Below are 11,449 nucleotides of genomic sequence, written 5' to 3'. Positions count from 1 at the left end.
GCGCGTCCGCCCACCAGAGCCGGCGCCGGGCGCCACGCTGCAAACCTGGCCCTCCCCGCTCCTGCGCGGTTCGCAAGCCTGCGAGCGCGCCTGGGGCCTTCCACGCAACGCGTCCTGCGCATCAGAGACGTCTTTGGGGCTTAGGAGAGTGTTGGATTGTTTTTCCCCTGTACGTCTAGACAGGTCACCTGAGGACACTCGCTGTAAAATAGTTACTTTGCTCACGCAGCAGCCAACAAGGGACGTGCCCTAATTGAGTGATTGGAATGAAAGATGAATTCAATTTGAATAACTTTCCTATGTAGAGAGGCTGGATTTTTATTTTCGTACGGAACTGTCCCCACTATGTATCAAGAAGCTGTTACACTGTTACGTGGTCAAGTTACATAAAGGTGTGATATATTAGTGAATCAATTAGTAATTAATTTGAGAGCCATAGGTGCACTTTAAACTCGTTTTGATGGGAATTTTTCAGTTTTTGACATATTTTGAGTCCCTCGTACATGCAAGACTCGCCGTACTAGATGCTGCCCACCCCAAAAGACCTGGTTTGCAAGATTTCTGCCCTAGTGGAATGCACAGTAAGGAAAAACAGTAGTTGAGCTAGTAATTGCAACCTGTGTAGGAGCATTATGGTGAGGGAATTAGCCTTCTTCCAGGGTTGGGAAAGGCATTCTAGTGGAAAATTAAGCTAAGCAACTTAAAGGAAGAATCAGACCCCAGAGTGGGGATAAGATCATTCCTAGACAAGTGGAAAGAGCAGGGCACACAGAGTCCATGGATCTGGTAGGGGAAATGTCCCATGGGCCTGGGGGAGAAGAGTAAAGCCAGGACTGGAGAAACGAGTAGGGGCTAGCTTAGCCAGAGCCTGGTAAGCCACCAAAGGTTGATTATTGCTGGAAGATCTTGCCTCATCCTAGGGGTCCGGGAGAAAGAAAAAAAAAAAAGCTTTTTTTCTTCCTATTTGTCTCCCCCTGCCCCACAATAGAATCAACCATATCAGTTTCTCTCCTGCCAGAGGTTTTCCCTGACTCCCCTCTTCTTTGGGCATACTGCACCAGGAAGTTCCTTCTTTAAGCAACTTCCTGCAGATGAAGAGAGTGCTGGGATGTTTGTAATTCCTTCATTAATCGTTCTAACAAGAAACAGGATTGGGCGGTGGGGGGGGGCATGGGGGGGCCGACAGCAAATGTCTAAAGGAAGACAGAGACTTTAAGAGACTCTGATCTAAAGTATTTGATCAAAGTCAACAGTCCATAAGTCCAGGGAGCCAAGAGCACTTATGCCTTATGTAGAAGAACTTTGGAAATGAGCAATCAACTGGTACATTTCAGAGATTTTCAGAAAGGTCAAGACAGAATAGAAGCACCCTTTGAAAGCCTCTTCGTAATAGACCTTGCATTAAAAAAAGGATTTGAGAGTGTAAACCTTCTGCTTTGATATAAAACATAAATAGAACCAGCCAGAGAAGAATTTCGCCTAAATATGCCATCCTGCTCCTTCAGGAAATGGCACGCTGATGCTTGTCAGGCCGAGGTGGTTGGTGGAGTGTTTATTCTCCAAACACCCTGTGTGGCCAATTAGGAACACTACCGAGGGTGCCTTTGGAGAGACTTTTTCTTTTTTTCCTCCTGCCCCATTACAATGCTTTTTTTTTTTTTTCCCCCCAGCATAAAAGCCCCGCATGCGTCAGGAACGCTGATGCAATGGGACGCTAATATCACGTTGCGTCATCTGACCCTAGGTGTGGTGCTCCCAAAACTGGTTTTTCTTGAGGTGGAGCAGGAGGAGTATAACACCCGCGAACTGGCCCTACTTGTCAGAGGACAAAAGTAATTTCCCGAGTCCAAGCCTCAATTCCACACGGTGCCCTCCCAGGGAAAGCCCGCGTGACTCCCGCTGGGGCCGAGGGTGTGCTGCAGACAGACATCGGTGAGGCGTGTCCTGCCGCGGCTGCTTATGTAACAAATGGTACCAAGCCAAGCGCACCTACCCGAGAAGCTGGGAGTGACATCTCCTCCTCCAAAATGTGCTTGGAATCTTACTTCACATTAATTGAGCAACTTCTCCAGGGACAGTATGGTTTGGTGCAAAATCTGGAAAGAAGCTAAAGCAGGGGACTGAGATTTCCAGGCTATGGGCTGAGGGTTTCCGGCGCACAGCTGTGGAAATGTGGGGTCCCACGGGCCAACCTGCTGCTGTTTGCCTTCTGTCTTCAGGAAGGGCATGTGTCCGGTTAGGGTCAGCTACGCTCTGTCCGTCTAAGAAGAGTGGCCACAGAAAGCCACACTTGTCCTCAGAAGATTAATTTTCTGCCCTGTGTGTATGAAAAGGGCCGGGTGTGGTGGCGCACACCTATGATCCCAGAGCTCTGGAGGCAGACGCAGGAGGATGGAAAGTTCCAGAGCAGTCTAGTCAATATAGTGAGACCCTGTCTCCAAGAAAATAAAGAGGGCTGGGGGTGCAGCTCGGTGGAAGAGCACTTGCCTGGGTTCAGTCCCCAGCACCCAAGTACTGTAAAAAATAAAAATAAAATTGAAGTTCTTGGACATAGGAATGACACTGATGAGTGGAAACTTGATTCTTATGATCTGTATGCAATTTGGGTTGGGATAGGGTAACACACCTTAGACCTGTGTGTACCTTCCTGGTGGACACAGCCGTGTGTAGCTATGGAGCACTTGAAAGGTGGCTGAGGGCACATGCTCCATTTCAAAAACTAAGCACAACCAAAACAGGATGCAAGGGCCAATGGCTGTCATCACGGTGGCTCGGGAGGCTGAGACAGGAGGATCATCGGGAGTTCAAAGCCAGCCTCAGCAACAGTGAGGCGCTAAGCAATTCAGTGAGACCCTGTCTCTAAATAAAATAAATAGAGCTGGGGGTGTGGCTCAATGGGGGAGTGCCCCTGAGTTCAATCCCCAGTACCCCCTCATTAATAATTGTATTATATTAAGCCCAGCATAGTGGCACACAAGTATAGTCCCAGTTACTCAGGAAAGTGAGATAGAACAATCACTTAAGCCCAGAAGTTTGAGGCAGGCCTGAATTAAAAACACAAATTGTACAAAACAAATAAACAAGAGCTGGGGTGGTGCTACATGCCTTTCATGTCAACTACTCAGGAGGCCGAGGCAGGAGGATCCCAAGTTTAAGACCAATCTCAGCAACTTAGCAAAACTCTGTCTCAAAATAAAATAAAAAGCGGGATATAGCTCACTTGGCACAAGACCCTGGGTTCAATCCCCAGCACCAAAAAATAAATAAATAAAATTTAAAAAGGGCTGGGGATGTAGTTCAGTGGTAGAACACTCCCGGGTTCAATCCCCAATACTACAGAAATTTAGAAAAAGAAAAACAGAGGCTCTCAGGCTGGGTCCAGACCTCTGAATCAGTAACTGCATTTTTTAAATTTATTTTTTGTGATGCTGGGGATTGAACTCCAGGCCTCGCGTGCATGCTAAGCGCACACTCTACCACTGAGCCGCAGCTCCAAAACTGAAAGTATGAGAAGTGCTACTTGGTCAGACCACTTTCCTCAAGGACGGCCTTGCTGTCCACTCCCTGTGGGGGCTGCTCACTGCCTCCTCCTCGGTGAAGCGGTGCAGGGTGCACCATTTGAAGCTGGCCCAGTGGAGACTAAGATTTAAGGGAATTCAGGAAGCATTGGCTGAGCTCTGCCCCACACGTGCCTGCAGCCAATGCACTCCTCTCCTGAGAGCCTGGGATTCTGCAGATCTTGTCACCTGCTCCTCAGGGAGCAAGCAACCAAATGCACGATTTGGTCCTCCGCTGGTCCCACCGTTCCTCCTTACACATGAGAGGCCAGAAGAAATCCGAAATGAAAACAGGCACGACTTGGGAGTTCAGTGTAATTTTTCAGACCCAGGAAAAACAAGATGAAAATCAATTTCATCAACATCTGTGTGTTCTTTGTAACCACCTGTCACTTCCAACTCTGCATTCGTGTTGGCCTCTCCTGACTTAGGATAGAAGCTCAGTTTGTAGAATGGGTCTCTGATCACTCGCTGGCCAGTCATGTTCTAAGACTGTCCTCATCGGGGCCTGCAAGTACAAGCAGGCCACCTTCTGCAGAGATCCCATTTTTCCCTGGCAGTGGGAGGGATGGATGGGCAGTTGGGAGACTAGAGCTGGAGACCAGAGGGGCACGAACAAGTTCCAGGTGTGACCCGTTTCACCCAGCCTTGACTGTGAAAGGAGCCCAGCTGCCAGGTGACTTTCTGGAGAAGTCGAGATCCTTGAGAATTTAAAAGCCAAAACCAAACAGACAGACAGACAGACAACATCAGGGCAGTGACAGTGGCCTGTAATCCTGGGTACTCAGGAAGCTGGGGCAAGAGGATCACCAAGTTCAAGACCAGCTTTTTGCAATTTAGCAAGGCCCAAAGCAACTCAGTGAGATCCTAACTCAAGATAAAAAAATAAAAAGGGCTGGGGATGTGCTCGGTGGTGAAGCGCCCCTGAGTTCAATTTCTGGTACCAAAAACAAACAAACAAAAAACCAAGAAAGCATCGGCAAAAACCACACACACACACACACACACACACACACACACACACACACGGCTTTGGGTCTAGCACAGAATTGTGTCATTTGCCTGGAAGCTTCGAGTCAAGGCAAGGAGTACAGACTGTTCAATGCAGCAGGTGGCCCCGTGACTGGGAACCATTGCAATCAGGCCACGTCATGCCATGCAAAACTCTTCTCCTTTAAAACAAAAACAAAATCAGTCCCATGGGGACTCCAGGCAGTGGGGAATGCCTGGACTGTCAGTGTTTGTTGTTGGTGTAATTTCTTTTTAATTGTAGATAGACACAGTATCTTTATTTATTTTTTATGTGGTGGCACACAAGTGCTGAGGATTGAACCCAGTGCCTCATGCCTGCGAGGCAAGTGCTCCACCCCTGAGCTACAGCCCAGCCCTGGGTTTCTTAGACAGAACCAAGATGTGTTGCCCTTTATTGAGCTGTCACCAGGTGCCAGACCTAGGAAGCCCACCTGGGTTGAGGGTGTATCTCAGAAGTAATAGCCCAGACTCTGCCCGCTCCAAGCCCCGGCTCCACCCCCAGCCCCACGCACACAAATGGAAGATGCCGAGGATGGTGCGGCTGAAAGAACAGAAATTCCCTTTCTCCCTGTTCTGGAGGTTAGAGGTCCAGGGAGTGGGCAGGGCTGGCTCCTCCCGCGGCTGCCTCCCCCTGTCCTCCCTGGTCTTCCCACGCTGTACCTCTGTGTCCTAATCTCTCCTTATGAGAGCGCTGGGTAGACTGGATCAGGACACACACATGTGACCTCATTTTAACTTAATTACCTCTTGAAAGACTATTTCCAAACGCAGATGTCTCTCAGCATTTGGTTCCAGGACCCCCATGGATACCAAAACCCACAGGTGCTCAAGTGCCTTATATAAAATGGCATAATGCATTCATATAACCTGCCCTGTCCCCCAGATGCCTTAAACCAGCCCCAGATATTCATGCACTCAATACAATGTCCATGCAATTGTTGTTATACTGTGTTGTTTAAGGATCAATGACACCAAAAAAAAAAAAAAGTGTTCATTTGAATTAAAGAAAGATATTTGAGTGGTGCCCGCCTGTGATTCCAGCTACTCAGGAGGCTGAGGCAGGAGGATGGCAAGTTCAAAGCCAGCCTCAGCAACTTAGGGAGACCCTGTCTCAAAACCAACAGCCTCGGCTTGAGGATCAGGGACCTGACGCCTTCTCAAGGCTTCCCCAGCTCTGATGTTCCCCCGCCTGCTGTAGACTGTCTAGAAAACCCGACCTTGAGGCCAGGTGGGGGAGGAGGCAGGAAAGCAAGCATCTTTGAATGGACACTGGAATGGCCCAGCGGATCTGGGCCTGAGCCACAGAGTGCTTTGAGTGCGTGTTGCAGCACCCATCCCTCTGCAGCGTGACACAGGCCCCGGAAGTAGGAAGCCAGCAGTCGGCAGATGAACCTGACCTTGGCCTGCAGCATGTTGCAGGAAACCCCGGTGGTCATGGACAGTCCCCGACCACCAGGCTGCCCTGGGAAGTATCTTTTCTTCCCTGGAATCCAATCCCCCCTCTAAGGAATAAGAAAGTCTCTTCAGGGACGCGGGGCTGTCTCCAAGCCTGAACTGAATGAAGGACATTGGGGCAACTCCCTTGAGCCTGTGGCTTGGTCCCACCACCGGCCAGGAGCCATTCTGACATCTAAACCCCTCATGGCCTTTTATCTTCTGGGTAGTTTAAATCACTGTCATTACGCACACATTTTTCAGGACAGTGTGTTCATTACCAAACCTCATTAAACTGCTGGAAACCTGGGCTCCTTCCCCTCCCTGCCTTGGAGGCAGGAAGGGCTTGGGCCGGGTGCAGGCGGGCTCCCCTCACACGCATAGCCACCCAGCGCTCTGTGTCCTCCACAGGGTGCCGGGACAGCCCTGCCACTGGCTCAACAGGGAGGGGTTTCCAGAGGACTCGAAACCACCAGCCTGAGCACAGGTGACCCCAAGACCATAGCCGGGCCCTTCCGCAAGGCCTTGAGCTAGACGGTGTGCTTGGGATGCGGAGAGCCCAGATTCAGACTGCCTTTTGCTGTGTGATCTCAGGCAAGTTCAATTGCCTCTCTGTGACTCTCCTCCTTCCTCTGTAAGTGCAAATGATGGAAATTACAGCTTTATTTACCTATTCATTTATTTTGTGGTGATGGGGATTGAAACCAGCCCAGCACAGGCTCTACCACTGAGCTACACCCCCAGGTCCCAGTTCTGCGCCATTTTATATCACATATAAGGACAAGGATGTAGCTCAGTGGTACAGGCTTAGGTTGTGCAAGGCCCTGGATTTGATCCCCAGCGCTGTCAAAGCAAAAACCAAAACAAACACACACAAAACAAACAAACAAACAAAAAAAACCCACAGGTGGATCCGTGCAAGCACCACAGTAGTGACTGGTCATTGTAGTCACCCTCTGTGCCCCCTCCAAGAGCACACCCGAGGCTCCACCCATTGTCCCTAAGCCCTGGCAACCATCCCTGTGTCCTTCATCTCTACAATTTTATCATCTCAAGAATCTTTTATAAACAAGGCTGGGCAGGGCACAGAGGTGCACACCTACCATCCTGCAACTCAGGAGGCCAAGGCAGGAGGCTCTTTGAGGCCAGGAGTTCAAAGCCAGCCTGAGCAACATGACTCCGCCTCAAAAAAAGACAAAAATAAAAAAGAATCTGATGTAAATGGAATCTTACAGCAGGTGACCCCATAGGACTGGCTTTCTCAGTGCAACCTGCAGATGATTGTGTACATCAGTAGCTTGTTCCTTTATTTCACTGATTGGCGTTCCATGATGTGGACATGCCACGGCTGCTTTAACCCTTCATTAATTTTTTTTTTTCAGTGCTGAGGTTGACATCCAGAGCCTCGCACCTTCAAGGAAGCGCTCCACTGCTGAGCCACATCCCCAGCCCCCGACCTTTCCTATTTTTAAGTCACCCGGAATGACCTAGAATTGTGATCCTCCTGCCTCAGCCTCCCCAGTAGCCAGGATCGTAGGCCTGCACCACGGCGCCCCAGGTGTCGCTTTGCAGCATTGTCTCCCAGTGTGGCGTTTGTGTCTCCGTCCTCTTACGGGGCATTTTCATAGAACAAAACCTTTACATTTCGACGAAGTCCAAGCTGTCAAATTTTTTCTCTCTTATGGATCATGCTTTTGAGTTGGTGTCTAAAGCCCCAGATCCCAGAGACCCTCTCCTCGGGTTTCATCCAACAGTGTCACCCTTTGTGTTGCACCTTCAAGCCCCTGGTCCATGCCGAGGTCAAGTTCCCCGTTTGGGTGTCCTCCCTTCCTCCCGCCACCTCTGTGCTCCAGGTGCTCCTGTTCCCTGCAGGTTGTTCCAAGAAAATGCCTTCAACTGCTAAGACAGTGGGAAACTTGCACTCTAGGAAGGGGACAGCTTTCCATGGGCCTTCTTTCTAAGGCCTCGGGCCATGCACGAGGTTCAACCACAGCTTGCCCCGCCCCCAGCACGCAGGGAGGGCGTCCCCGCAGAGCCAGCGCCAGCCAGGCCCCTCCAGACGCCCTGGCCCTCTCCTCTGGAGCCTCCTCCCCAGATTAGACCTCTGGCTGAGGCAGGGTCCTCTGAAGGGGGCTCATTAGTGCTACAGATGACACCCCTAGCCAAGGCCACGGGCCTGTGGAGAGCGGGCAGCCCCCTGGTGAGAAGCGATTACTAGCCCGCAGCTTGGACTAGGATGAGGGGCCGAAGATCAAGGGCACCCGCAGGGAGAAGGCCCTGGGGGTTGGAAATGCAGCTTCCAAATGGGAATTTACATAGTCGCCTCCGCCCGGTGGGCTCCTTGGGCTGTCTTGATGCCAAGACAGAGTTCTTTCTCTGGAAGCCCAGTTGATGCAGAAGCCGTGGAGGGCTGACGGAGCCCCCGAGGGCCGCAGAACGCACCTGGGTAAGCTCTTGTCAGAAGCCGCCCAGGTGCCTCCGCTGGCTGACTCTCCTCTCCACCCTCCGCCGCCCCTACCAACTGTGGGGAGTCCCAGAGGTCACTTGTCGATGTCTCTTGTTTAAAACAAAAAAAAAGGGCAGCTAAAAATAATACACATGGAAGGTCCTAGCTCAGTCAGTAAGAGGCTGCGAAGTGCCCTGTCCTGGTGGCGCACACCTGCAACCCCAGTGGCTGAGGCAGGAGGATGGGAAGTTGGAGGCCAGCCTCAGCAACTCAGGGAGACCGTTTCAGAGTAAAATACAGTATAAAATGGACCAGGGATGTGGCTAGCGGTGGAGTTCCTTCCTACTAGCATGGTCCTGGGTTCAAACCCCAATACTGCAAAAATAAAAAAATTTTAAAAGCCAAGGCAGAGCTCTGAGTGTGATTCTGGGTGTGATTTGCTCCCTACAGTCTTCTGCCCTCAGATCCTCAGGGGCCCAAGAGGAGCCTTCAGGCAAAACACCCACATGCAAAAGAGCGTCAGGTGCCAGGTGCCCACCGAGGTCTGTGGACCTGGGAGCTCCTCAAGCCAGCCACTCTGCCCCTGGGACCACCCCCAAAACACATGCCTCGACCTCAGGCCCCGACCTGGCCAGCCTGGCCACCGTGGCCACCACACCTTGCCTGGGCGCATCCAGGAATGTGCCGGAAACAGCTCCTGGCCCTGCTCTGTATTCAGGCTTCTTCTCAAAAGTTGGATTTCTGGGATACGGGACTTGACCATGTGGCTGCTTTGCAGTCCTGGGAGTTGAACCCAGGGGCGCTGGGCTGCAGTCCCAGCCCTTCCTATTTATTTTGAGACAGGGTCTTGCTAAATTGTCCAGGCCGGCCTCATAGCTTCCATCTTCCGGCCTCAGGCTCCCGAGTAGCTGAGATGATGGGTGTGTACCATTGTGCCTCGCTCTTTAAGCCTTTTTATTGCTTTAATTTTTTTTGTGTGTGTGTCCCAGGGATTCAACCCAGGGGTGCCTACCCACTGAGCCACATCCCCAGCCCTTTTTATTTATTATCTTGAAACCATTGCCCAGGGCCTTGCCAAGTTGCTGAGGCCAGCTTTGAGCTTGAGATCCTCGTGCCTCCCTCCCAAGTCACTGGGATTAGAGGTGTGTGCCCCCGCACCAGCTGATTATTTTTTATTTTGAGACAGAGTCTCCCTAAGTTGTTTAGGTCCTCACTAAGTTGCTGAGGCTGGCCTTGAATTTGTGATCCTCCTGCCTCAGCCTCCCCAAGTCTCTGAATTGCAGGCTTGTGCCTCCAAGCCTGGCTCTTTAAGGCTCTTGATGCGAATTGCACACCAAAGAACAGGGAGTGGGTGCCCTGCCTTAAAGGACGCTCCCCAGGTTGCTAGCATCGGCCATTGTGGTTAAAATCCCTCACGCCACACACCCACGTAAGGCTGCACTCAACGGTCTGTACTGAGCTCACAAAGGGGAGATGTGTGGCATGTTCCCTGTGAAGATCTCCTCCCTTGGCACAGCTGATGCACACGCGCCTCGTGGTGATTCCAGGAAGTGGATTCTCTTGAAACCCTCCCGCCCCCTGGTGAGGGCCCATAGTACAGGGGTGGAAGGCTCACCCAAGGAAGGGGGTCTCAGAGTGGGCTCCGGGGACCCGTGGTCAGGTTCCTGTGAGGACTTAGGCCGCAGAGATGGGAGAAGGAACCCTCATGCCCAGCTCAGACTCATTGGCTGGGACCCTGAAAAAATAGAACAAGGAAAGACAGATCAAATCCAGGTTTGCACATGAGCAACTCCAAGGGTGGATGGCCAGCGCTCAGGCAGAAGCAAGCCTCTAACAAAGAAGGACACATCTGTGACGCCTCCCTTCCCTCTTCTGTCAAATGAGGATCATAAATTCCCGACCTCAAAGTGTTGTAAGTGTTAAATGAGATGCTATCTCAAGTTACAAGTGAGATGCTATCTGTAAAGCGCTCACCTGCCGCGTGCCCACACACGAGGGCCATTCAGTCAGCCAACATCAGGTCCAGGAGTAGCTCTGCGAACCCGTGGGAATGGCCAAGCTGGCCCCCAGAAGCCGATGTCCAGTTCCCTGCACTTCTGATGGCCCTCCGTTGTGTAAAACGTGGATACAGTGCCTCTGCCTTGGAGCATGCAGCTGTCACAGGGCTCCGTTCTTTTAAACTTTACTGAGGCCTGATTTACGCATAATAAAATGCACGCGTTTCAAGAGTGGGATCCATGACTTTTAAGAAATGTGTGCCAGGCGCAGTGGCCCGTGCCTATAATCCCAGCGGCTCAGGAGGCTGAGACAGGAGGATCGCAAGCCAGCCTCAGCAAAAGCAAGGTGCTAAGGGACTCAGTGAGACCCTGTCTCTAATAAAATACAAAATAGGGCTGGGGGTGGGGCTCAGTGGTCGAGGGCCCCTGAGTTCAATCCCTGGTACCAAAAAAAAAGAAGAAAGAAAGAAAAAGAAATGTGACCTCACAGACAAGACAACTCAACCAATATTCGGACCTCGAGATGGTCCCCTTCGTGGGAGGCTGTAGCTCAGTGGCGGAGCACTTGCCTAGCAGGTGAGGCACTGGGTTTGATCCTCAGCACCAAATTTAACTAAGTAAAACAAAGGTCCATAAACCACAAAACCAAAAAATTAAGAATTAAAAAAAAAAAAGATGGTCCCTTCAATCAATCCCTTCTGTCACTCATCTCCACCCTCCTCCAAACCAGGTGGCCTCCAGTTTTGCCTGGTCTAAAACACACACCTACACACGCATCTAAGATCCTGCACGGCACGTTCTTCTGCATCTGGCTTCTTTTCCTTGGTGAGAAGTTTTTAGGTCTCAAAGGTGAAGTTCTGGGTGTTTGCAGTTCATTTCTTTTTTGGGGGGGTGGGGGGTACTGGGGATTGAACTCAGAGGCCCTCGACCACTGAGCCCCATCCCCAGCCCCTATTTTGTATTTTATTTAGAGACAGGGTCTC

At 51.1% G+C, this 11,449-nt stretch overlaps 1 protein-coding gene across 1 annotated transcript in view; it reads right to left on the bottom strand.

Annotated features, from left to right (window-relative positions):
- Positions 1 to 10,471, bottom strand: part of Rcc2 (regulator of chromosome condensation 2) — a 33,815-nt gene extending 23,344 nt beyond the window's left edge. The window contains exon 1 of the mRNA XM_048782717.1: positions 10,444 to 10,471. Within this exon, the coding sequence (XP_048638674.1) occupies positions 10,444 to 10,471 (28 nt within the window). The remainder of the gene's footprint in view (positions 1 to 10,443) is intronic.
- Between the last annotated feature and the right edge of the window lie 978 nt (positions 10,472 to 11,449).

The sequence above is a fragment of the Marmota marmota genome, unplaced genomic scaffold (genome assembly GCF_001458135.2).
Source record: "Marmota marmota marmota unplaced genomic scaffold, marMar, whole genome shotgun sequence".
Classification (NCBI taxonomy): domain Eukaryota; kingdom Metazoa; phylum Chordata; class Mammalia; order Rodentia; family Sciuridae; genus Marmota; species Marmota marmota.
This window is presented reverse-complemented; position numbering and strand designations above follow the sequence as displayed.